The 24,003-nt window shown below is 43.8% G+C and overlaps 2 protein-coding genes across 7 annotated transcripts in view; both read left to right on the top strand.

Moving 5' to 3' along the window:
• The window catches only part of MEGF9 (multiple EGF like domains 9), an 80,634-nt gene extending 74,126 nt beyond the window's left edge, over nt 1-6,508 (top strand). Inside the window, exon 6 of the mRNA XM_084650112.1 lies at nt 243-6,508. Coding sequence (XP_084506238.1) covers nt 243-697 — 455 coding nt within the window. The 3' untranslated portion in view covers nt 698-6,508. The remainder of the gene's footprint in view (nt 1-242) is intronic.
• Nucleotides 6,509-17,022: 10,514 nt separating this feature from the next.
• Nucleotides 17,023-24,003, top strand: part of CDK5RAP2 (CDK5 regulatory subunit associated protein 2) — a 105,462-nt gene continuing 98,481 nt past the window's right edge. For 4 of the 6 annotated variants that reach the window (XM_084649852.1, XM_084649854.1, XM_084649851.1 and 1 more), the window contains exons 1-3: nt 17,025-17,206; nt 17,767-17,834; nt 21,098-21,165. In XM_084649852.1, coding sequence (XP_084505978.1) covers nt 17,154-17,206; nt 17,767-17,834; nt 21,098-21,165 — 189 coding nt within the window. In that variant the 5' untranslated portion in view covers nt 17,025-17,153. Of the gene's footprint in view, nt 17,207-17,766; nt 17,835-21,097; nt 21,166-24,003 lie in introns of all 6 variants that reach the window. The other 2 variants (XM_084649855.1, XM_084649853.1) reach the window with 2 other exon arrangements.

Raw genomic sequence — 24,003 nt, 5'->3', positions numbered from 1 at the left:
TATGACCAGAGTTTCAAAAGAACTCAGCCCTCAATGCTCTGAGCTGTCTTGAATATCTGGCCAAATACTTTGATGTGTAAATGGGACCTGAACAATTCTGACCTTAAAATTTTAGTTTGTTGCACTCATACTAACAGTGATGAAAAGGCAGAGCCATTTATTTCCTGTTCTCCAATCATGGCTCACCATGTATTTTATTGTTCGTATATGTATTTATTTATGTATCTTTTTTGTATTTGTAGAAGTCATTCCTGGTCCTGAACCTAGAGGGTTTATAACTGCTGCTCCCAACACCAGCAGGTCAACATCATTTTCAGCGACTGTGATAAACAGTACGTTAGCGCCAACAACTGTGCAGACTATATTTCCTATCAACTCCTCTGACAATAGTACCTCCTCATTAGCAGACGTCTCCTGGACTCAGTTTAACATAATTATTTTGACAGTTATCATCATTGTTGTGGTCCTGTTGATGGGATTTGTGGGTGCTGTCTACATGTACCGTGAATATCAAAACAGAAAACTTAATGCTCCTTTTTGGACCATTGAGCTCAAGGAGGACAACATTAGTTTTAGCAGCTACCATGACAGCATACCCAACGCTGATGTTTCAGGCTTACTGGAGGATGACGGAAATGAAGTGGCACCAAATGGACAGCTGACGCTGACAACTCCCATGCATAACTATAAAGCTTAAAACAAGAGTCATTCCAGCTATTCCAAAGTCGGCTTAAAAATATTACAGTCCTCGTTGAAGGGGTATCGAAATCTGTACCAAGGCTCCAAGCAAAGGAATTTTCTACCCACGTACTCTTTTACGTCAGGCATGGTGTAGCTTGCTGTTGAGCAGGAAAGGAGTGTAGTGCATATGAATTTCAGGTAAAATTATGACATGCATTCAATGTATTGTTTTCCATGACGATCCATGGAATTCATTGCTAAGGACTTTCCATGAAATTATGCTGACCTTAAAGTATATTTTTATATGAAAAGATGGGGGGTGGGTAGTAACCAATGCCCCCGATTAATCAAAAGCTACTTTGACTTCCAACCAAGCTAAGGCCTACACCAGTAGCCTATATTTTGAAAAGCAGCCTGTTTAATTAACAGCGGGCTTTCAGAAAATAGACTTTTGTAAAGACTTCGTTTTATTTCCTGGTACGAATTTGTGTTTTTATATATAAAAAGGGAAATCGTTCATTTCACTGTACTGCTAAGAGACTTCTAAATGTGTAAATGTTACACACATACTAAAGTCACCATGTTCAGTTTTCCAGCAATTTGGGGAGCAGAAACAATCAATCATGAAAATTTCGGGGGGTGGGCAATCACTCTTTTCCCCTTCTGAGTTCTCATACAAAGTGACGATACTATTAAAACACGGAAATCCATTTTCAGTAGAAGGAGTTAATGAACTTGTATACATGCTGTACAAGGGAAGACGACAAGACATCTCAGGGTCACGTGTACAAATAGCAGCTTGGCTTAATATCCTACCCTGACAGAAATGGTGTGTTCTGTACATAGAATGTAATATATCTTCTCTCCATTGTATTTATAATTATTTGTAAAAAAAAAAAAAAAAAAAAGTCATGAGTCCTATTTTATCATCTAGATTTTATCTGTACAGCGGTTAGTGGCATTGTAAAAAATATGGGGATTGTTTTAAAATAGTGTAAATCAGATGGTGATGTTGCTGGAGCTGGGACTCTGGCAGACACCCATCATTTAAAGTTCTTCTTCTGATATCACTGAAATTTTTTTAAAGTTGTGTGTTTCCTCCTCGTTATCTGTAACAGTTCAAACTCCCCCACTCATTTAAAGGTATGGACGCTAGTATCATGAAGAGAGACTAGTCAATTTCCAGAAATGAGGTGTAACCTTTGGTAATTTGCTGTGAAATGCCCACAGAAAATGCAAACATGCTGTTACAAATGCATAATTATTTATGGCTTGATCCTGAAAACCATGACGAACATGCACTGCTGTTATTCACATGCATCATTCCTTTGAAGTCCACGAGACTGCTCTTGTGAATAAAGACTGCTGGGTGTGAGCAAGGCTTGTCAGAGGCGCTGACCTTTGCCCTGCCCCGGTTGAAGATAATGGCAACACTCCCCTTGACTTCAATGGAACCAGGACGTCACCTAAGAGTTGACCAGATCTGGTTCTTTATTGCAAACTTTGAGTTAAAAAAAATTATATAGACTCTGTCAAGCAATTTATGCCTAGAAGTTCTTATAGCTTTAAGCTGCTGTTTGCTGGGGAGAGTCAGGAGGCTCAGTTGCCAAGAAACACACAAAGGTCCATTGGTTAGGCAAAGTTGTACTGTTCTGGTGCAGAGACAGACTAGCTGTTAGCAGGGGGAGCAGTTAACAGCTGACAGTCCTTTTCTGGCTCAGCAGACTGGAGATAGCCACAGGTTGCCTTCTTGTTCCCCCAGGTGACTTTAAGATGTAGGCCTGAATACAGGCTCCTATGCATAGGTGTAACATGGATGATGAACATACATCCATGCACCACCGAGGAAGAATGCTGACAATAACGGCCTGTGGGCAGCTGGTTAGAACCCCTAACAGCACGCCATGACCCCTGCATAGACCCTCTCTCCTGTCCTGTTAACCGCTGGCAGCAGGCAATGGGGGGAGGTGTAAGGGGCACTGGATAGTTTGCTCCTTTCAGTGACCCCGACGCATTCCATCTGTATCTGTGCAGTGTAAAAATAATGCCATGGGGCACCTCAGCTCCACCCTACCTTTTTTCAGTGTGCCTCACGCACCAGCTTGGCACATGGTCCTTTTCAAGAGCCACATCCAATCTCTCTCCCTTATTCTTTTCACTGTACTCACAGGCTGTCTTTAGGCCCAATCCAACTCCCCTTAAAGACAATGGAAAGCCTCCCATTCACTTTAATGGAGTTTGAATGGGATCATTTGTTTGATTTTTTTCTGAGCTTGGCAAACTATTACTGTCCTATGAAAATCAATACAATTAATGTTTAACAGAGTCACAAATCAAACCCTTTTCCTAACCTGCCCCCCACGAATACAGCCGTGGTGCATGGGTGGTGGTGTTTTGCAAATGTTTAAAAACAATGCTGCTGATAAACAAGGTAGTTAACCAAGTTGAGCTATCGCTGGCTCATGCATCATCAGAAAGAGAGTGGAAAAGGAGAATACTATTTATTTATTTATTTATTTATTTTATTCTGTTTGTATTCCACTGGTGCCTAATGACCTCAGTCAGGGTTGGGGATGCATTGTGCTAGGTACTGTAGGTACATACAATAAGTTACAATCCCTGCCCCCAAAAGATATTACAGTCTAATTTAAGATGTGGCACACGTGAACGTAACAAAGGGAATTTGAGATGGAGGGCAAGGAAAATAGTGATAGGAGGGTGTGATAGACCATGTATATAAGCCAGATCCAAAGCCCGCTGAAGCCAATGGAAAGTCTCCCATTCCCTGCTGTGGGCTTGGGACAGGTCCTAAGTTTATAAGAAGTTGGATTCAAGTCATTCAGAGATGTTTTAAGTGATAAAATAGAAGGGAAAAAGGACAAAGGAAAATCATAGATTGCACACGAAGCTTTTGAAGAGCGGATTAATGACAATGGAGAGAAATGACTAAAGACGGTATGTAATTACTTGGCAGTGTCCTTTGTAATATCTACTTGCCTGATCTTTACACCGTGAAAAAAGTAACTTTTCATAGGAGATTTTAATGACCCCCCATTTTAGATTCTGGAAATAATTCATAGAGCAATAATGCTGACAGGCAAAGAAAGAGTGAGCACTAGGGTGTGTCAGAAGTCTTTTGGGGGAGCTTGAGGAGAGTTTGCAAAGAAGAGAAGAACTGCTACCAAATGTTCCTTCCTGAAACCTTGGAAAGCCTGCAGGCTAGTTTATAACAGGGATGGGACACTTCTCATTCGGATTTCAGATCCTGGTTTTTGGTTCTCTCCCATTATAGAGAGTGGCCAGCTGCAGAGTTTGCTTCTGAGTTCAGACACTGACCCCCTCCTATCCCACCGTTAAAAATGGTGGTATCTGGATCTGGGGTTCTGGTTCTGGCCCTTTTCTGCCTTATAAGCAAAACAAGATGAATATGAAGGCACTATCTCTGAGCCCATGTTTGATGGAGTGAGGAGGTCAGTTCATCTTATGCTTTGTAATGGTGGGAGGGCAATAGTATTTGGGATACGTTGCTGATGGCAAATTATCTCTCAAATTTTGAGAAAACATCCCATAGACATCCTGGGAGTCTGATCCAAAGCCTCTGGAAGTCAATTGAGTCTTTCCTTTGGACCCTACTTGCATAAAACTTTTCAAAACCGGACTGACCTTACTGGGACTGTGGGAGGGATACTCTGTTATATAGCAGGCTTTGATTTGGAACTAACCTCAGCCTAGCAGAGACTGGAAACCTCACAGAGGTGAGGCACTCGGGAGGATGCCTATAGGAGGGTGACATGACTCAGCAGAAGAAACAAAAATAGTTGCAGTCAGTCACGTCCTTTTGCTGAGATGGATAACCGGATAAGAAATCAAAACACAATTAAAGAAAGAGTAAAGAGGAACTCCCCTCCTTGAGGTTCAGCCTAGTTCTGTGATCGCTGGGCATGGAGCTTGCTTGTATCCCCTCTGTTAACCATATACCTGAGCATCTTTACAAAGGGAGGACGAAAATGAGCTAGTTGTATCTCTTGAGCAGCTGAGAGTGCACCCTGACATAGCGCCTGGCCTGAAATGTTCACTGGCAACTGCCTCAGCCTACCAAAGTCCTCTGAGCATTTCATGCATTTTATGACTTGCCACACAGCTTCCTGTGATGCAGAGTCTGTGCCATAGCAGCTTGGAACTTGCACAGATAAGTAGGAAGAGGACGGCGCCGGCGCAGTAGAGCCAGTGGAGAGGCGAATCATCAAGTTAGGGGTGGGGCATCTAGGGTCCTGGACACAGATAGCTGAAGTATCAGAATTGATACCGTGATGGCATTTACAGGACTCACACTGAACCAGGGCAGGCAAGAGAGAAATACTGGACTTGGGAGGCCCCACCCCTCAACAGGTGCAAGGCATGTTCCCAGTGGAGGAAGAGTTTAAAAGGAGACAGGTAGGCCAGGAAGGCATGAGCTGCATGTAGTAACCAGGAAGTGAGGCTGATGTTGTGCCAGGAGTGGTAACATCTTTGTGAAGGCTGCTCTAGCAGTAGGGACTTGGAGAGCCCCCTACTTGATCTTTGGGAGTTGAAAGCCCTAAGAGACTGAGTAGAGTCTACTAAACCAGTGACCATGCCCCAAAGTGAGGAGCTTAAGACTAGTAGAAAATGACTTGGGGGAAATGTAATTTGGGGTAGTTCAGTAACTTGGCAGGACAGTTTGATAAACTCCAAGGGCCCTGGTTTGGGACCTGCAGGATTGGGTGAGCCTCGGTCCCTCTGCCTTTGTCCCCTGGCTCCTTTGTAATGACTGAATGGTGACAGAGCAGTTAGAGGAGGTGACTGAGGCTGCAGCTCGGACCCCTCTGGGATGACTAGACTAGCAGCTAGCTGAATAGTATGCAGTGCTGCAGGACATCATCATTCATTTTGGGTGAGACAGTGGGTGGCATGATGCACTAGCTATGTGTGCATGGTGCAGACGGAGTAATAGGGGGACATGGTAGTCCAGAGAAAAATGACAGTGAAAGATCAATGGCTGCTGTTCCTAATGGTAATGATCTTATGCCCATATCCTGAGACGTGAGCGCCATTACGGCACATGTTCCCGCTGGTCTGGATGAGGCAACTGAAATTCCGTAGTCAAGTACCTGAGAACAAAAAGACTCCTCTAATGGTGTGGGTGAAGGGTAAAAACAGTAATTTTATAATATGCATAGGGCCACCCTGACAGGATCACAAGGTAGGATGCTATTCTGTGAGCACAGGATGTGGCAGACATAAAAATATAATGGGGCTAATGTGAATTTAAGGTCTTAAATCTCATGAACCATCATAGCTAGAAATAACTGCATGAAGTTTTAGGCCTGGGGAGTTATCTTGAAGTGTCCTATATTGAAATAGTCACTCCCTTGGTCCAGGCAAAATAAACTTAGACCCTAGGAGGTAATTTATGAGGCAGGATGGAGCGCCTTTACCATGGTAATGGCATTCTGGGGCAGTTGACCTCTGATATAAAGTATCTCTATTCCAAATATTAAATGCAACATAAGTGATATGTGGCAGACAATCGGTTCAGTCTCTTCTAAAATGAAGACCTAAGACTGAAGCCTAAACAAAATTTCTCTTTAAAGTGAAGTTTTAAAATTAGCTTCCAAGAAACTCTGCTATTTATGTCTCCAATTAAAATAAAACGTGGGCCTAAAACATTAAAATTACATTCGCTCCCAACTAAAATACAGGAGTCTTGCAACACATCCAAATAAGGTGTCTCCTAAGCATATACTAAGCTTACAAATGTATTTCTAAAAAAGCTGTGTATGATTTGAATATGTCAGAATTTATACAGAAGAATGTTATTTAAAATGAATAAAAATGTATATAATTTGTATCTAAGCCACCTGGGAGTTTGCTTTTCTTTTGTTTTTAAATATAGTTTAAGGGCTGCTTCCAAGCCCCATATGAAGTCAATGGGGAGTCTTTCCATTGACCTCAGTTACAGTTGGATTGTGTCCTAAGGGCTTGAATGTGACCTCGTACCAATAATTCCATTCATGACAATGAAGTTATTCTTGCTCTATATAAGTGAGATCAAAGTTATGCCTGATGTGTTTTTTAACACCATTTACCAACACAATTCATATCCTGCCATATTATGTTTTGTTTTTTTTTAAAAAAAAAGCCCTATGAAATGATTATTTATTTTTATTCATATTCTTGTTAACACATACCAATTTTTCAGCTCAGTAGCTTGTCAGTCAATGAGTCTCTACTCATTGTAGGGGTGTAATACTGATACAGATTTATTTTTGGCATAAAAGTATGCAACCATGTAAAAATTAAATTAGAGAAGACCATAGTATCATGGGTGTTATCCACATCTACATTGGGATCTTCAAAGGAACTCTGTGTGGACCAGGTGTCTCTGAAATCTGCAACTGAGGAGTTGATGATTTAGAAAGGTTGTTTATACCCACAAAAAAAGATTTTTATATCTTTGCTTCTGGAACCTTTACCGTTCTTTCTCATTTGTCATTGTTAGGAAGTTAACTCCCACTCACAATGGAGAGGTAAATACCAAATGGCAAGACTGCTATTGCCACTGAATGTTGTTTGTGATGCTCTTTGTCCCTGATTCAGCAAAGCACTTAAGTAATTGGGATAAATTAATGGGAATTAAGAATGTGTGCATGTGTTAAGTGCTTTACTGAATTGGGGTTTTAAAAATGAAGGGCTTGAGTTTCTTATTCTCTACACTTTTATTGGTTTAATTTACTCCTGATTACACCAGTGAAAGGGCTTGATGTTGTAAATCAATGGGAATTTTGCTCTTGACTTGAATGGGAACAGGATCAGGCTATTAGTGAGAGGATCAGGCTCATTATGGAGTGACTTGAGAACATTGCAGCAAATCCTGTTCCTCTGAGGAAAGCCCAGGTAAAGAGACTAAGCATGAACGCAATTATTCTGCCACTGATATTACAACCCTTGGGCTCTAGTGAGGTGTACACCTGTTGCACTTTTCCTTCTGAGACTTTGGCCTGCGGATGCACATAATCACATATGCAGTGACGAGGTCTCCGTTACTCCCCTTCATTTTGTACTTCATTTCTGAAAAGGCAAAGAGCTCAGCCAGAGTAGGATGGATGATAGGCTTCTCCCATACAACTTGTTGGTATGAGGATTTACTATAATCTCCTAAAACATACAGCTAATTAAGATAAGGTAAGCAATGTTAATCTGATTAGCAGAAGGTAAGTCGTTAACTGCTTCAAAACAATACATATTCTTCCTTCACAACTTTTATGGTGCTGCTGCGGATTTTGTAAAATAAACTTTGCAGTAACCCCATGGAAATTGCCCATAACTCCAGTTAATGGTCCATTTGATTGTTTTGATCTTTTTGTTTGATCAGAAAGAGTTATCCCTTTGCAAGCCAAATGTACATTTACCTTCTCAAAGGCGGGCCAGCTGATTTCATTTGAACAGTGATGGTTCATCAGGATGACTACACAGCATGTGTCTGCAGAAACATATGGGTGTCTCTTTTGCAGGACATACGCTGCACTGGCCTATGTCACTTAAAAGGTAATTGCGTTGCCTAGAGATTTGTTGTTGATTGTCATTGATTTAATGCCATTCATTCATTCATATATATATATAAGCAGTTAACAACTTGCCTTCTGCTAATCAGATTAACATTGTTTAGCCTTATCTTAATTAGTCAATAATTAGCTAATTATTGATCAATGAAGAAACAGACTCCAATGAGAGACTGCTGAATTGGAATTAATTTGCAAACTGGATGCATTTAACTTAGGCTTGAATAAAGACTGGGAGTGGTTGGGTCATTACATAAAGTAAAACTATTTCCTCATGACAGGTTTCAGAGTAACAGTCGTGTTAGTCTGTATTCGCAAAAAGAAAAGGAGTACTTGTGGCACCTTAGAGACTAACCAATTTATCTGAGGAAGTGAGCTGTAGCTCACGAAAGCTTATGCTCTAATAAATTGGTTAGTCTCTAAGGTGCCACAAGTACTCCTTTTCTATTTCCTCATGTTTATTCCCCCCCCCCCCCGCTGTTCCTCAGACGTTCTTGTCAACTGCTGGAAATGGCCCACCTTGATTATCACTACAAAAGTATTCTCCCCAGCCTCCCCCCCACCCCCCGCTCTCCTGCTGGTAATAGCTCACCTTACCTGATCACTCTAGTTACAGTGTGTATGGTAACACCCATTGTTTCATGTTCTCTATGTATATAAATCTCCACACTGTATTTTCCACTGAATGCATCCGATGAAGTGAGCTGTAGCTCACAAAAGCTCATGCTCAAATAAATTGGTTAGTCTCTAAGGTGCCACAAGTCCTCCTTTTCTTTTTGCGAATACAGACTAACACGGCTGTTACTCTGAAACCTATCGTATATATAGACAGAAGACATGGCAGAAGGCATTATATAGAGACATGGCAGAAGGGCATTGCTGGCACATGATGGCATATATCACATTGGTAGATGTGCAGGTGAACGAGCCTCTGATAGTGTGGCTGATGTGATTAGGCCCTATGATGGTGTCCCCTGAATAGATATGTGGACACAGTTGGCAACCGGCTTTGTTGCAAGGTTCCTGGGTTAGAGGTTCTGTTGTGTGGTGTGTGGTTGCTGGTGAGTATCTGCTTCAGGTTGGGGGTCTGTCTGTAGGCAAGGACTGGCCTGTCTCCCAAGATCTGTGAGAGTGATGGGTCGTCCTTCAGGATAGGTTGTAGATCCTTGATGATGCGTTGGAGAGGTTTTAGTTGGGGGCTGAAAGTGATGGCTAGTGGCATTCTGTTATTTTCTTTGTTGGGCCTTTCCTGTAGTAGGTAACTTCTGGGTACTTTTCTGGCTCTGTCAATCTGTTTCTTCACTTCAGCAGGTGGGTACTGTAGTTGTAAGAATGCTTGATAGAGATCTTATAGGTGTTTGCCTCTGTCTGAGGGGTTGGAGCAAATGCGGTTGTATCGTAGAGCTTGGCTGTAGACAATGGATCGTGTGGTGTGGTCTGGATGAAAGCTGGAGGCATGTAGGTAGGCATAGCGGTCAGTAGGTTTCCGGTATAGGATGGTGTTTTATGTGACCATTGCTTATTAGCACCGTAGTGTCCAGGAAGTGGATCTCTTGTGTGGACTGGTTCAGGCTGAGGCTGATGGTGGGATGGAAATTGTTGAACTCATGGTGGAATTCCTCAAGGGCTTCTTTTCCATGGGTCCAGATGATGAAGATGTCATCAATGTAGCACAAGTAGAGTAGGGGCATTAGGGGATGAGAGCTGAGGAAGCGTTGTTCTAAGTCAGCCATAAAAATGTTGGCATACTGTGGGGTCATGCGGATACCCATAGCAGTGCCGCTGATTTGAGGGTATACATTGTCCCCAAATGTGAAATAGTTATGGGTGAGGACAAAGTCACAAAGTTCAGCCACCAGGTTTGCCGTGACATTATCGGGGATACTATTCCTGACAGCTTGTGTGTGGAAAGTTGGTGTAGAGGGCTATTAAATCCATAGTGGCTAGGATGGTGTTTTCAGGAAGATCACTGATGGATTGTAGTTTCCTCAGGAAGTCAGTGGTGTCTCGAAGATAGCTGGGAGTGCTGGTAGCGTAGGGCCTGAGGAGGGAGTCTACATAGCCAGACAGTCCTGCTGTCAGGGTGCCAATGCCTGAGATGATGGGGCGTCCAGGATTTCCAGGTTTATGAATCTAGGGTAGCAGATAGAATACCACCTTGATTATCACTACAAAAGGTCCCCGCCCCCCCAGTCTCCTGCTGGTAATAGCTCACCTTACCTGATCACTCTCGTTACAGTGTGCATGGTAACACCCATTGTTTCATGTTCTCTGTGTATATAAATTTCCCCACTGCATTTTCCACTGAATGCATCTGATGAAGTGAGCTGTAGCTCTCGAAAGCTCATGCTCAAATAAATTTGTTAGTCTGTAAGGTGCCACAAGTCATCCTTTTCTTTTTGTAATATATATAGTTCTTCATTTAACATCAATAATTGGCTCATTTCTTGTACCAAGTAAACAGACTGTCACACATTTTAAGAAGATCTCTCTAATATCCATCCTAATGTTCTGTAAGAAATTTTGAACCAGCCTGACCTGATTAGGTTCTGCTGCCATATGGCAGACTTGTTTTTGAAACTGACTTCAGACCAGCAGCGATTGAAAGCATCACAGCATAGGACCCACTGCTACAAGGTAAGGAGCACACTGACCTCGCATCAAAGTCAACAGGAGTTCAAAGCCCTCAGTACTTCACAGGATCAGACCCCAACTGCATAGCACCAAAGATTTTCTATTACACTCAGTTCAGAGAGAAAGTCCTCAGGTCTGCCAGCCATTGCCTGATGTTTCCCAATCAGTTCTGTGCACTGTAACCCCAGCTCTGTTTCTTGTCTGCACATGTACAATTAAATGAGAAGTGGGCAACACCAGTGCACTAAGGTTAGGACAGGTAGGGAGGGGAAGCGTACAGCAGCAGTGGAGGTAGACGTACCTGTGGTTGGGAACCACAGCACAACACCTGTTAGCAAGTTGGGTGATTTTTTTTTTTACAGGCTTGTATGTGACTTTCAGTTTGTCTTGGAAAAGAAAGTAGTTGTATGGACATGGAGAAGAATGACAATCCAGAATGATAATGATGGTGAAAGTACTGTAGTCCATGCTCACTTGCTTGCCCCAGTTCCAAGCTTATGTCTTGGGGAGCTAAGAATCCCATTGCTATAGCCCAGCTGGTTAGGGTGAGTAAATGAAAACCAACAGTCCAAATAAAGAAAAAAATCTAATAAATAAACATGGGTCTGATCCAGCAGACTTGAATTAGGCAAGCATCTCTCACTCAGGTGTTCTTCCTTGTATTACAGGTAATACCGCAGAGCATTAAACTGAAAGTATTTACCTTTTCATTATTGATGCTGGGGTCTTCCCTCCTCCCGCCCCCAAAAAATTCGGACAAGGGAAGTAGAATAGTCAGATTCATGTTTAACAGTTTCACAGTCTGACTCTCATGCATTAGCCTAGTATTACAATTTGTATGTTACAAATGTGGCAGGTGAATGCTTAAATCCCACTGGAAAGTTTTAAATATCTTTTAAAATATACAAACGTATCTACATAATCCAGGAATGTCACTCAGTGTGTCACTCTCAAGCCTAAAATGTCTAAGTCAGTAAGAAGCGATGGAAGCCGCTACAGCCATGGCTGAAGGTTCTTTTAATTCAGAATACCACCAGATTGAATCATCACTGGGTTTTGCAGTCTGTTACCGTCTAATTTTTAAATTCTCAGACATTTTGATTTTATGAATTATGTCCACATGGCATGCACCTACAGTGCAGCATGTATCTATGCCCTGCCAAGAGCCCAAGGCCCTTGTGATATCAGAGATAACTCAACCAATCACCACCCTTACTCTACAGCTTATTTACATGCAACAGTTTCATTGGTTGTATGAGGGAGACTGCACAGATGGTAGATCACTTGGACCAGCTGCTCACCCCTGGGCTCAATTTCCACCCATACAAATCCACACAACCCAGACACAATAACCCCAAACACACACAGGCCCTTCCTGCACCACATAGCCCTCATCTGCCCACCCACACAAATCTCCCAGCACAACCCCACCCACCCACAAATTTATACAACCACCCAGACCACAACACAACTAGCATTCACAATAATCCCAAACACACCTAGTTGCTCATAGCAGGGCACATGTGTTAGACATGTGGTGGACAACTTGGGGCCCATAGGCCGCATGCAGCCCATCAGGATAATCCGCTGGCTGGCCGCAAGACAGTTTGTTTACATTTGCACGGCCGCCCGCAGCAATCAGTGGCCATGGTTCGCCGTTCCCGGCCAATGGGAGCTGCGGGAAGCGGGTAACACATGAAAGCAACAGACATACAGTACTATTTGTACGATAATAGAAGACCTGGAGGCACACAAACACGAGGGTTGACTGAAAAAAAACAGAGGGAGAAATTGGAAAAATGTTACAAAACCCAGAATTCTTTTTCAAAATTTCAAAATGTTGATGTTTCAAAATTTGAGCATTTCCAATAGTACAGTGACAAACGAGAACATAGCAAAACTTTTATCAATTTTCTTTCTTTTTTAAACTTTAAAATTCAAAATTTCATCACCATTAAAAAAAATTAACCTACACAAATGACAGCATTAGTTCATTACCCTGAATTTCATTTGTATCAGATACAAATGCTATCTAATGGAACTTTGCACATGCTTATGTATTTTTTCCCCCTTTAAAATTACTATAAACTGTGTGATTAACTGTACAGTGTTTATTTTACTGATCAGTGCCATCTTTTGATTTGAGCTGTTAATCTCTGCACTTTTTTGGTCTTTCCTGCGTGTCACCATTTCTTTGTTATTTATTTTTCATTCTTTAAGAATGTAACTTCGGTGACCATTGATGAGTTTTTTTAATGTCTCATATTTCTTGCATTCATTTGTTGGCATCTCTTAAGACTCTAATAAAGCCCCATCTTTTAAAAAATAATAATCTAGCATCTTTCAATTGAAATGCTTTCTTATGTCTGTAACAGTATAGCATAACATAGCAATCTTAGGACCTGATCCTGCCAACACTTACACACATGAATAACTTTTACTCATCCAGGTAATCCTGTTGAAGTGAATGGAGCTACTTGCATACATAAATTTTTTCATATTGGTAAATGTTTTCAGGATCAGGTCTGTTTATTATGGCCCCCATTATGGGAATGCTTATATGCGTACTTAAAGTTACACATGTCAATACTTCTACTGACTTCAGGGGGCATACTTATGCGAGGAAAGTTAAACACATGTAAATGTCTGCAAGGCCAGATGCTATAACAGGGAATACAGCCCTGCAATTGTTGAAAAGCTCCAGCTTCGGTAACAAAATATAAAAAGCAACTAGTGTATATGCTGCTTAGATAAAGATAGGACAAAGAAGACAAAGGATGGTCCGGGGTAAAAATGCTAGTCTGGGACTTGGGAGAGCTACATTCAATTTCCAGCTCTGCCTTTGGCTTCCTATGTAACATTAAACATCTCTAGGATAATAGCACCTCCCTACCACATAGGTGTTGTGAGGATGTCATAAAAATAAAGGGAAAGGTAACCACCTTTCTGTATTCTGTGCTATAAAATCCTTCCTGGCCAGAGGCAAAACCCTTTCACTTGTAAAGGCTTAAGAAGATAAGATAACCTCGTTGGCACCTGACCAAAGTGACCAAAGAGGAGACAAGATACTTTCAAATCTGGAGGGGGGGAACAAAGGGTCTGTCTGTCTGTGTGATGCTTTTGCCGGGAACAGATCAGGAATGCAGTCTTAGAACTTCTGTTAGTAAGCAATCTAACTAGAAATGTGTTAGATTTCCTTTTGTTTAATTGCTGGTCAAATAAGCTGTACTGAATGGAATGTATATTCCTGTTTTTGTGTCTTTTTGTAACTTAAGGTTTTGCCTAGAGGGATTCTTTGTGTTTTGAATCTGATTACCCTATAAGGTATTTACCATCCTGATTTTACAGAGGTGATTCTTTTACCTTTTCTTTAATTAAAATTATTCTTTTAAGAACCTGATTGATTTTTCATTGTTCTTAAGATCCAAGGGTTTGCCACCTTTGTTATCCTGCAAAAATAAGATGGGTCCCATTGAATGCAGTGCATCTGGAGGTAGGGCTGCCAGGCATCCGGTTTTCGACCAGAACGACTGGTCAAAAAAGGGACCCCGGTGGCTGCGGTCAGCACCACTGACCGGTGAGTTAAAAGTCCAGTCGGCGGTGCAGCGGGGCTGTCAGGCTCCCTCCCTGCCCTGTCTCCGCCCAGCTCCCGGAAGCAGCCAGCATGTCCCAGTGGCCCCTAGGCAGAGAGGCGGCCAGGGAGGCTCTGTGTGCTGCCCCCGTCCCAAGCACCGGCTCCGCAGCTCCCATTGGCTGGGAACCGCACCCAATGGAAGTTGCGGTGGTGGTGCCTGTACATAGGGAAAAATGGTGGGTGCTGAGTACCCACTGGCAGCCCCCCATCAGCTCCCCTCCTACCCCGCCAGCGCCTCCCGCCCACCGGTGGGCCCCACAGATCAGCGCCTCCCTGTGCCTCCTGCCTGCCGTGAACAGCCATTTCACAGCGTGGAGGCAGGAGGCTGGGAGGGAACGGGGAGGAGCGAGGACATGGCGAGCACGGGGGCAGTGGTGGAGCAGGGGCGGGGCCTTGGATGAAGGGGTGGAGTGGGGGCGGGAAGAGGCTGGGTGGGGTGGGACCTTAGGGGAAGGGGTGGAATGGGGGCGGGCTCTGGGGTCGAGCACCCCCCGACTCTTTAGAAAGTCGGCACCTGTGCACCTGTGAACGAGGCAGTGCACGGAGCCTCCTGGCAGCACCTCTACCTAGGAGCCAGACAGACATGTTGCCGCTTCCAAGGAGCTGCCCAAGGTAAGCACTGCTGGGAGCCCGCACCCCAACTCCCTCCTACACTCCAACCCTCTGTCCCAGCCCTGAGTCCCCTCCCGCACCCCAAACCCCTCATCCCTAGCCCCACCCCAGAGCCTGCACCCCTAGCCAGAGCCCTCAGACCCCCCCGCGCTCCAATCCTCTGCCCCAGCCCTGAGCCCCTTCCTGCACCCCAAGCCCCTCATCCTCAGAGCCCACACCCCCAACAGGAACCCGAACCCCCTGCCCCAGCCTGGTGATAATGAGTGAGTGAGCGAGCAAGGGTGGGGCAGAGCGAGTGCTGGGGGGGGCCCTCGGAGAAGGGGCAGGGCAGGGGGCGGGGCAAGGGTGTTCAGTTTTCTGGGATCAGCAAGTTGGCAACCCCATCTGGGGGGCTGGATGAGACATTGAGGGCCTCGCTTTCAGAGTGGCTCCCCTTCCCCTTTGGTCAAGAATTAAGGGGGCTGAACAGCTCTGAAAAGCAGACCCCAGGTCCTGTGCTGCATGTGGGCCATTAGCAACCCCAGGGCCTGCTCGGTAAGGGAGGAGGCAGTCTCGCTTGCCCCACTGTGGTGCAAAGCCCTGTTCGCCCCTTGGTGGCTGCTGTCCACCCCAGAAGTGGCCGTAGTATCTTAGGTTTCAGAGTAACAGCCGTGTTAGTCTGTATCCACAAAAAGAAAAGGAGTACTTGTGGCACCTTAGAGACTAACCAATTTATTTGAGCATGAGCTTTCGTGAGCTACAGCTCACTTCATCGGATGCATACTGTGGAAACTGCGGAGGACTTTATATACACAGAGACCATGAAACAATACCTCCTCCCACCCCACTCTCCTGCTGGTAATAGCTTATCTAAAGTGATCATCAAGTTGGGCCATTTCCAGCACAAATCCAGATTTTCTCACCCCCCCACCCCCTTTTTTCAAAAAAACACACACACACACACACACAAACTCACTCTCCTGCTGTTGTGTGTGTGTGTGTGTGGGGGGAGAAAACCTGGATTTGTGCTGGAAATGGCCCACCTTGATTATCATGCACATTGTAGGGAGAGTGGTCACTTTGGATGAGCTATTACCAGCAGGAGAGTGAGTTTGTGTGTGGGGGGGTGGAGGGGTGAGAAAACCTGGATTTGTGCTGGAAATGGCCCACCTTGATTTTCATACACATTGTGAGGAGAGTGGTCACTTTGGATGGGCTATTACCAACAGGAGAGTGAGTTTGTGTGTGTGTGGGGGGGCGGAGGGTGAGAAAATCTGGATTTGTGCTGGAAATGGCTCAACTTGATGATCACTTTAGATAAGCTATTACCAGCAGGAGAGTGGGGTGGGAGGAGGTATTGTTTCATGGTCTCTGTGTGTATATAAAGTCTTCTGCAGTTTCCACTGTATGCATCTGATGAAGTGAGCTGTAGCTCACGAAAGCTCATGCTCAAATAAATTGGTTAGTCTCTAAGGTGCCACAAGTCCTCCTTTTCTTTTTTCGTAGTATCTTAGTGAGTCTGGAGGGCTAGACAGCGCCTGACGCACTGTGGGATCTTAATCATTTCCACCCTATACCTACTGCTCCAACTGTGCCCTGGCTAAAGATGGCGACTCCCATGCGTACCTTCGTGCCCTGACTAAAGATGGCGCCGGGTCACACCCTCCTTCGCTCTTCTGTTAAATGTGGCGGCTGCTCAGACACCACCCCCCTTTTTTTTTGCCCTTACTCAAGATGGCGACTGCCCACCATCACTACCTCCTTTGTTCTTAGTCCTGAACGCGGCTGCCCTCAGGCAAGATGGCGCTTGCCCACACAATCCCCAGCCTGTGCCCTCAGCAAAGATGGCGGCGCCCCAATAGATTCCTATCGTGCCCGCCTCCCGTGCCCTTTCAGAGCGGCCTCAGCGGCTTCACCGTCGGCCATACAAGATGGCGGAAGCGGCTGCGGCCGTTTGAATTCCAGCGAAGCCGCCAAACTCGGACAATAACAACCGGAGTCGCCGCCGTGTCCCTGCAGGGCTCGGGGCCGCCATGGACTCGCTGCCGGGGGAGGACCTCACCCTGCCCGTGGAGTTTAGCGGCAGGTAGGAGCGGAGCGAGACAGGCAGCCTGGGGCCGTTTGGTTTGGGGGCCACCCCGCGTCTGGTGGGGGCAGGGCCGCCCGGGATCAACGCCCCCATCTCCCGGGGGAGACAGGCGCGCTCGGGATTAACCCCCCCCCCCGGGTCTGGCATGGGGGGCAGGGGCGCTCGGGATTCCCCCCTTCTCTGGGCTGGATCTAATATGGGGGGCAGGGCTGCTCGCTGTTGAAGCCCCTCGTCCCCCGAGTGTGAGGTTGGTGGAGGTTGCTGTTGCTTGGGTCTCACACTGGGGCAGGGGTGCTGTTTATATCCCTCCATCCCATGGATTCGACACGGTGGGGGGGGGGGGGGGGCTGCGTGGCTCTTCCTATCTTGTCGGGTCTGAGATTGGGGAAGGGGTGCTAGGCTGCTACCTGGATCCCTCCCCTCCCTCTCGGTATCTGTCATGTACTGTTGGGAGGCTGGGGGGGGGGGGGAGATGCTGGAAATATTGACAGAGGAGGGACTTTTTGTGCGCTTTCTAAACTTTCCATCACCGCATTTGCCTCCTGTCTCACTCTTAGCGTCAGTATTTCCAGACTGCCAGATGTCTCCAGAGATGAACCTCGCATTGGCCTGGGAGTTAGTGGAGGTAAGGGCAGCTGCCATGTGATGGTGAAAAGAAAGGGGTCCGGAACACTTCAAATATTAATTTTTGGAGACTGCAAAATTAGGTTTTAAAGATCTTAACTTGTTCTTACGGCACTGAAGACCTATAGAAACATTTCTGTAATGTTCCTGTGATAAGTGCTCATTTTTCCAAACTATTAATCATTCCCACAGCATTTGCAATCCAGATATTGCAGCACTGAGAAGCTGAAAGTGAAACTGATCACAAAGTGAAACTGAATTAATTACCCAGGTGGTAGAAATGTCAAAAGTTAACAAAGAGCATAAATAGTGAAAAGTAAACATGAAAGTCCTATTCACTTTTAATAGATGTTAGTAACAGAGGCAAATAAATCTTTATATTTGCAACATATGATTTTTGAATATCCCTTTAAAAAAACCAACAAACCTCATTAAATTCAAGCTATTACTGCAGAAACTGGTATGAGTCCAAGATACCAACAGATTAACTTTCTGTTGTTGTTAAGGTCCTGATCCTGCAAGACACTTAGCAGCCTTCAGAACCTGGTCCTGAACTTCTTGTACTAATCATCAGAGAAGATGATGGTGGTTCACTTAGTTCTTTGTTTTAGGGATATCATATGAAAGTCTCTCACCAGACTTTCCAGCTGTAGTCCAGTTACCAACTGCAGATTCTTTATACATATTTGTTTTTTAAAAAACATTACCATCAGGTATTACTCAATTGTATTGAGCAGGGATAGTAATTCAGCATGTTTTGCTTTATGGTGTGGTGGCTGTGTGTTCATCTTACTTCAGGTTTGGGAGAAAATACAGCATGAAATATTTATTTTGAAGTAACATAGATAATTATAGGAGTACTTGTGGCACCTTAGAGACTAACAAATTTATTAGAGTATAAGCTTTCGTAGGCTACAGCCCACTTCACCGGATGCATAGAATGGAATATATAGTAAGAAGATATATATACAGATAAGTTGGAAATTGCCATCCAAACTGTGAGAGGCTAATTAGTTAAGATAATTATCTTTGAGAAGTCATGGAAGACGGGAGAGATTCCAGAGACTGGAAAAGGGCAAATATAATGCCCATCTATAAAAAGGGAAATTAGGACAACCCAGGGAATTACAGACCAGTCATCTTAACTTCTGAACTTGGAAAGATAATGGAGCAAATAATTAAGCAATCAATTTGCAAACATCTAGAAGATAATAAGGTGATAAGTAACAGTCCGCATGGATTTGTCAAAAACACATCATGTCAAACCAACCTGATAGCTTTCTTTGACAAGGTAACAAGCCTTATGGATAGGGGGGAAGCAGTAGACATGGTATATCTTAACTTTAGTAACACTTTTGATACTGTCTCACATGACCTTATCATAAATAAACTAGGAAAATACAACATAGATGGAGCTACTATAAGGTGGGTGCAAAACTGGTTGGAAAACCATTCCAGAGAGTAGTTATCACTGGTTCACAGTCATGCTGGAAGGACATAACTAGTGGGGTCCCTCAGGGATCAGTTCTGGGTCCGGTTCTGTTCAATATCTTCATCAGTGATTTAGATAATGGCATACGGAGTACACTTAGAAAGTTTGCGGAGCATGCCAAGCTGAGAGGGGTTGCAAGTGCTTTGGAGGATAGGATTAAAATTCAAAATGATCTGGACAAACTGGAGAAATGGTCTGAAGTAAATAGGATGCAATTCAATAAGGACAAATGAGAAGTAATTCTTCCACTCTGATTAGGCCTCAACTGGAATATTTTGGCCAGTTCTTGGTGCCACATTTCAGGAAGGATGTGGACAAATTGGAGAGAGTCCAGAGAAGAGCAGCAAAAATGATTAAAGGTCTAGAAAACATGACCTATGAGGGAAGATTGAAAAAATTGGGTTTGTTTAATCTGGAAAGAGAAGACTGAGAGGGGACATAAGTTTTCCAGTATATAAGGTTGTTACAAGGAGGAGGAAGAAAAATTGTTTTTCTTAACTTCTGAGGATAGGACGAGAAGCAATGGGCTTAAATTGCAGCAAGGGAGGTTTAGGTTGGACATTAGGAAAAACTTCCTAACTGTCAAGGTGGTTAAGCACTGGAATAAATTGCCTAGGCAAGCTGTGGAATCTCCATCATTGGAAACTTTTAAGAGCAGGTTAGACAAACACCTGTCAGGAATGGTCTAGATAATTAGTCCTGCCACAAGTGCAGGGGACTGGACTAGATGACCTCTCGAGGTCCCTTCCGGTTCTATGATTCTATGAAAACTAATAAAGCACAATTATAGCAATTTTTTGTGTTCTGGTAGCCAGTTTTCTGGCCTTGTATTTTGAATGTTATTCTGCCCACTATTCTTTTGTGTATTTAGCCAAAACTATTGTAACTTAATTTCAACGAACTTCTGCCATGCAATAATGAAAGCAATTTACATATACCTTCTCTGGAAGAATATTGAATACGAAGCAAGCAATTATAAGAAATATACCTACATTGCAATATGGCTGTGATCCTGTTACAGTAGGTGCTGTACGAACTATGTATCTCATCAGGTTAATCAAATCTTCCACATTTGAAGACTTCTGATTGGCATTCCTGGGACTATTGAAAGGCTATTTAGTGCATATAGAATTACTTGATAACTTTGGAAGTATTTATTTCAATATTTTCTCTAAATTGTGACAACTCTGACCTTGGTACCTCAATGACAGAGAGACAATATAAAATATGTTTTATTTTGTGTATTATTTGGCTTCTTGAAATCTCTTGTATAGAGCCTCTTTCCCCCCTCTTTTTAAAGTTTGTGTATGTTAACAGCAGCCTTAGTGCCGCATTTATATGCTTTGATAAATTTTGGCTCTTGCAGAATGAGTACATGGGAGAGAAACATTTTGATTATTTATAATCCATATACAGAGAGAAGTAGTTACTATTTCTTTGCTGCATCTTCCATGTATGGAAATCTTGGTCTTGTGTGGGACAATACTGTGCAGTCATGAGCACCCTCACCTTCCATTGATTTAAATGGATGATGCAGGTGCTCAACACCTTATACAGTGATGCTTATGGTATATTTTGTCTGGATTTTCTTGTTTTTGTCACAATAACTTGTTTAGTCCATAATGTAAAAAGGGGACATGAAATGACAAATGTATTTAATGCTTCTAATACATTCTGATTATTAAAATAAGCTTTTACAGCTTCCAAATAAAATCGTACCTTTGCATCCTTTGGTATTTGGATCTATTTTAATTGTCTTCTCAAATGTCTAGTGTTACTGGATGTGGCGGAAGATGCAGTTTCACCAACCAGAGCTCGGACCATGAAGGATTATGAAAATGTAAGTAAATTTGTAATGTAAAATTTAGTGACCAAGTTGGTTACTAAATCCTATGCAATGTGCTGCGGAATGGACTACTGACAGGACAGAGATGTACAATAACTTCATGGGGACCCATAAATAAATACGTGCTGACTCTGGGCTAAGACCTCAGTTGGTGTCAATTAGCATAGCTCTGTTGAAGTCCATGATTAACACCATTTGAGAATCTGGTCATCTGTGTTTAGTGCCCATTTTTGAACTGTAACTTTCAAGATTGAAGCACAATTCTGTTGTTCGGGCTAGCAAGTTTCCCATCTTAGTTGCTGAATAACAGTGGGCACAGCTCCGTGTTCAAAACTCCTCCTAAAGAATAGTATTAGTGCATATCTTTACAATGCAATATATGGCATTTGTCTGACTTCATCATTTTACTTAAAAGGAATCAATGGCAGCCTCATATTTCAAAGAATTACTGAATGTGCATTGATTTAGGGACAGCATAATTTTTTCAATGGTTGAGTGCTATATCAATACCTTCCGCCATCAGATTTACTAGGCAAATGTCTGTGTAACACAAATAAGGAAATGCATTTTTGACTCAATAGGCAATGTCATTTTAACCGATCGACTATGTGGGACAGAATCGTACTGTTGTCAGATTCGGTTCGGAAAACTTGTCACTGGAGCTCATTGGAATATCATGAACATTTTTATGAAAATGTGGTGGTGAGGGGTTGCCACTTTCCCAGATGCGAGAGGTTTCAACTGAATAAGTTTATTTAGCAGTTTTTAATAAAGTTGGCAATTTCTGATCTCTGAATGGTTGTAACATAACTAAACCATCACACATGTTGAAGGATCTTTCTGGTATTCAAAAGATAAGACTTAATTACTTTTTAGGGCATATGATTTTAAAATGTGTAACTGATTAAAAATTTAGCATTGTTTGTGTGCATTTTGTAGCATTGTTGTGGCTGAGTGTTTATCTCCATTCTAAACCCTTCTTTCAGCTTCTTATACCTTCTCAAATTCTTCTGGGCAGTTCACAGGTTTGATGTCAGTCCAAACATGAATTGTTCTGGAAAGCTTTGTTACAAACTCCTTGTCTGTCTGACTCTCTTTTTTTGAGCCATCAAATATTAGATGGGGTAGGAATAACCTGCTTAAAATAACTGTTACGGTTTTTTGCATTCAGATCAGCTCAACATTTTAAACATAGCATGTGACTACCCAGTGAGGAATAGTCACTTTGGGGTGGCTTGGTAACTTTAAAGATTCAGATTGTCCATTTCCAAGGAAAAGTGCTGTCGGAGAGTTGGGGAAACTCCATGAGATTCCCATTGTGGAGTCTCTCTCCCAGATTGTTCCATGTGAGGAAAAGAGGGATGGGTTGTGTTTTCCTCCTTGCAGAACGAGCACAGGATTTCCATCCTTCTTTCCTTCCCATGGTTCGGAACCCTCAAATTCTCAAGGTAGTCCTCATGGATGTTGGGTTCTGCTAGAGCAGGGGTCAGCAACCTTTGAGAAGTGGCATGCCAAGTCTTCATTAATTTAAGGTTTCTCTTGCCAGTAATAAATTTTACAGGAGCCCCCCGATGGAACCCCAGACTGGCAACGGGCTGAGCGGTGCCGGGACCGCGGCCGGAACCCCAGACCGGCAGCGTGGATGGCAGACAGAACCCCAGACCGGCTCAGCCCGCTGCTGGTCTGGGGTTCCATCTTCTGCCCGCGCTGCCAGTCTGGGGTCCCGGCTGCCAGCTACGCTCATCCCGCTGCCAGCCTGGATGGATGGATGGAACCCCGGGCCGGCAGCGGGCTGAGCGGGGCCGGTGGCCAGGCCCCCGGACCGGCAGGGGCTGGCGGCCAGGACCGCGGACCGACAGCTTGCTGAGCCGCAGGTTGCTGACCATGCGTGCTGCAGGTTGCCATCCCCTGTGTTAGAGGCTAGGGCAATCTCTGCATGGGCCTCCATGCCTGCTCCAGATATCCCCTTCCTAGGGTCTTTTCTCCACTCCCAGTTCCCTGGCAGGTGCAGACCTTGTCTAGACTACGATTTGGAAGTGTGATCTCATCACACCTTTAAATCCTAGTTGCGGGCAAAGCTACAGATAATGCTTGCTGTTGCAGCTTCCCACGTAGAGCGGCTGTGAAGAAAAGTTACTGCCTGTAGTGTATGCATCCTGAGGCTGCATTAACCTTTCAGTGGATTCTCTGCAGGACATGTGAGGGGAATGGTCCAGTATGCTGCTCTCCCTGTGCATGATGTCCCTGATCTGTATGTGAGAGGGAGAACAGAACAGAGGAGGCAGTTGACCCCTTCATGGGCAGTGGGGAAGTTCATGCACAGAAGTTTCCCTTGTTGTGCAGGCCCTCCGGATGTTCTGAGCCCTAAGGAATTAGAGTGTAGAGTCTGAAGTTTGAACATGCATAGAAATAGGAATTTAAGTGCTCGTATGGTCTGGTTTCTTTGCAATAGAAGGAATTTTTGCTCCAAGTTTACTTTTGTATGCAACTGGAAATGCAGGTAAATGAATGAAAAGAGAAAAACTTTTTAACTGTGCTCTTTCCCCATTTACTTTGTGCTGGTAAGCAGAAAGGAGGAATGTCTGGTTACAAGTCTAAGGACTTCTTTTTTTTTTTTTTCCCTTCTCAACCGTTTAACTACAGTTTTGTTGTTGTAAAATGGCCTCTGCTGGCAGGAACTGTTACTGTGCAGTGAAACCACAGACTGTGGTGACAGATGTCACTTTGTATAAAAGTGGCTTTATGCAAAAGTGGAACTGCAGCTAAATTGAAAAGGACAAGTGCTATTTTCCTCGCTGACGCTGTCGTATGGAACCTTGCTATATAGATTGT

This window comes from Lepidochelys olivacea (genome assembly GCF_965140295.1).
Source record: "Lepidochelys olivacea isolate rLepOli2 genome assembly, chromosome: 16".
Lineage (NCBI taxonomy): Eukaryota > Metazoa > Chordata > Testudines > Cheloniidae > Lepidochelys > Lepidochelys olivacea.
This window is presented reverse-complemented; position numbering and strand designations above follow the sequence as displayed.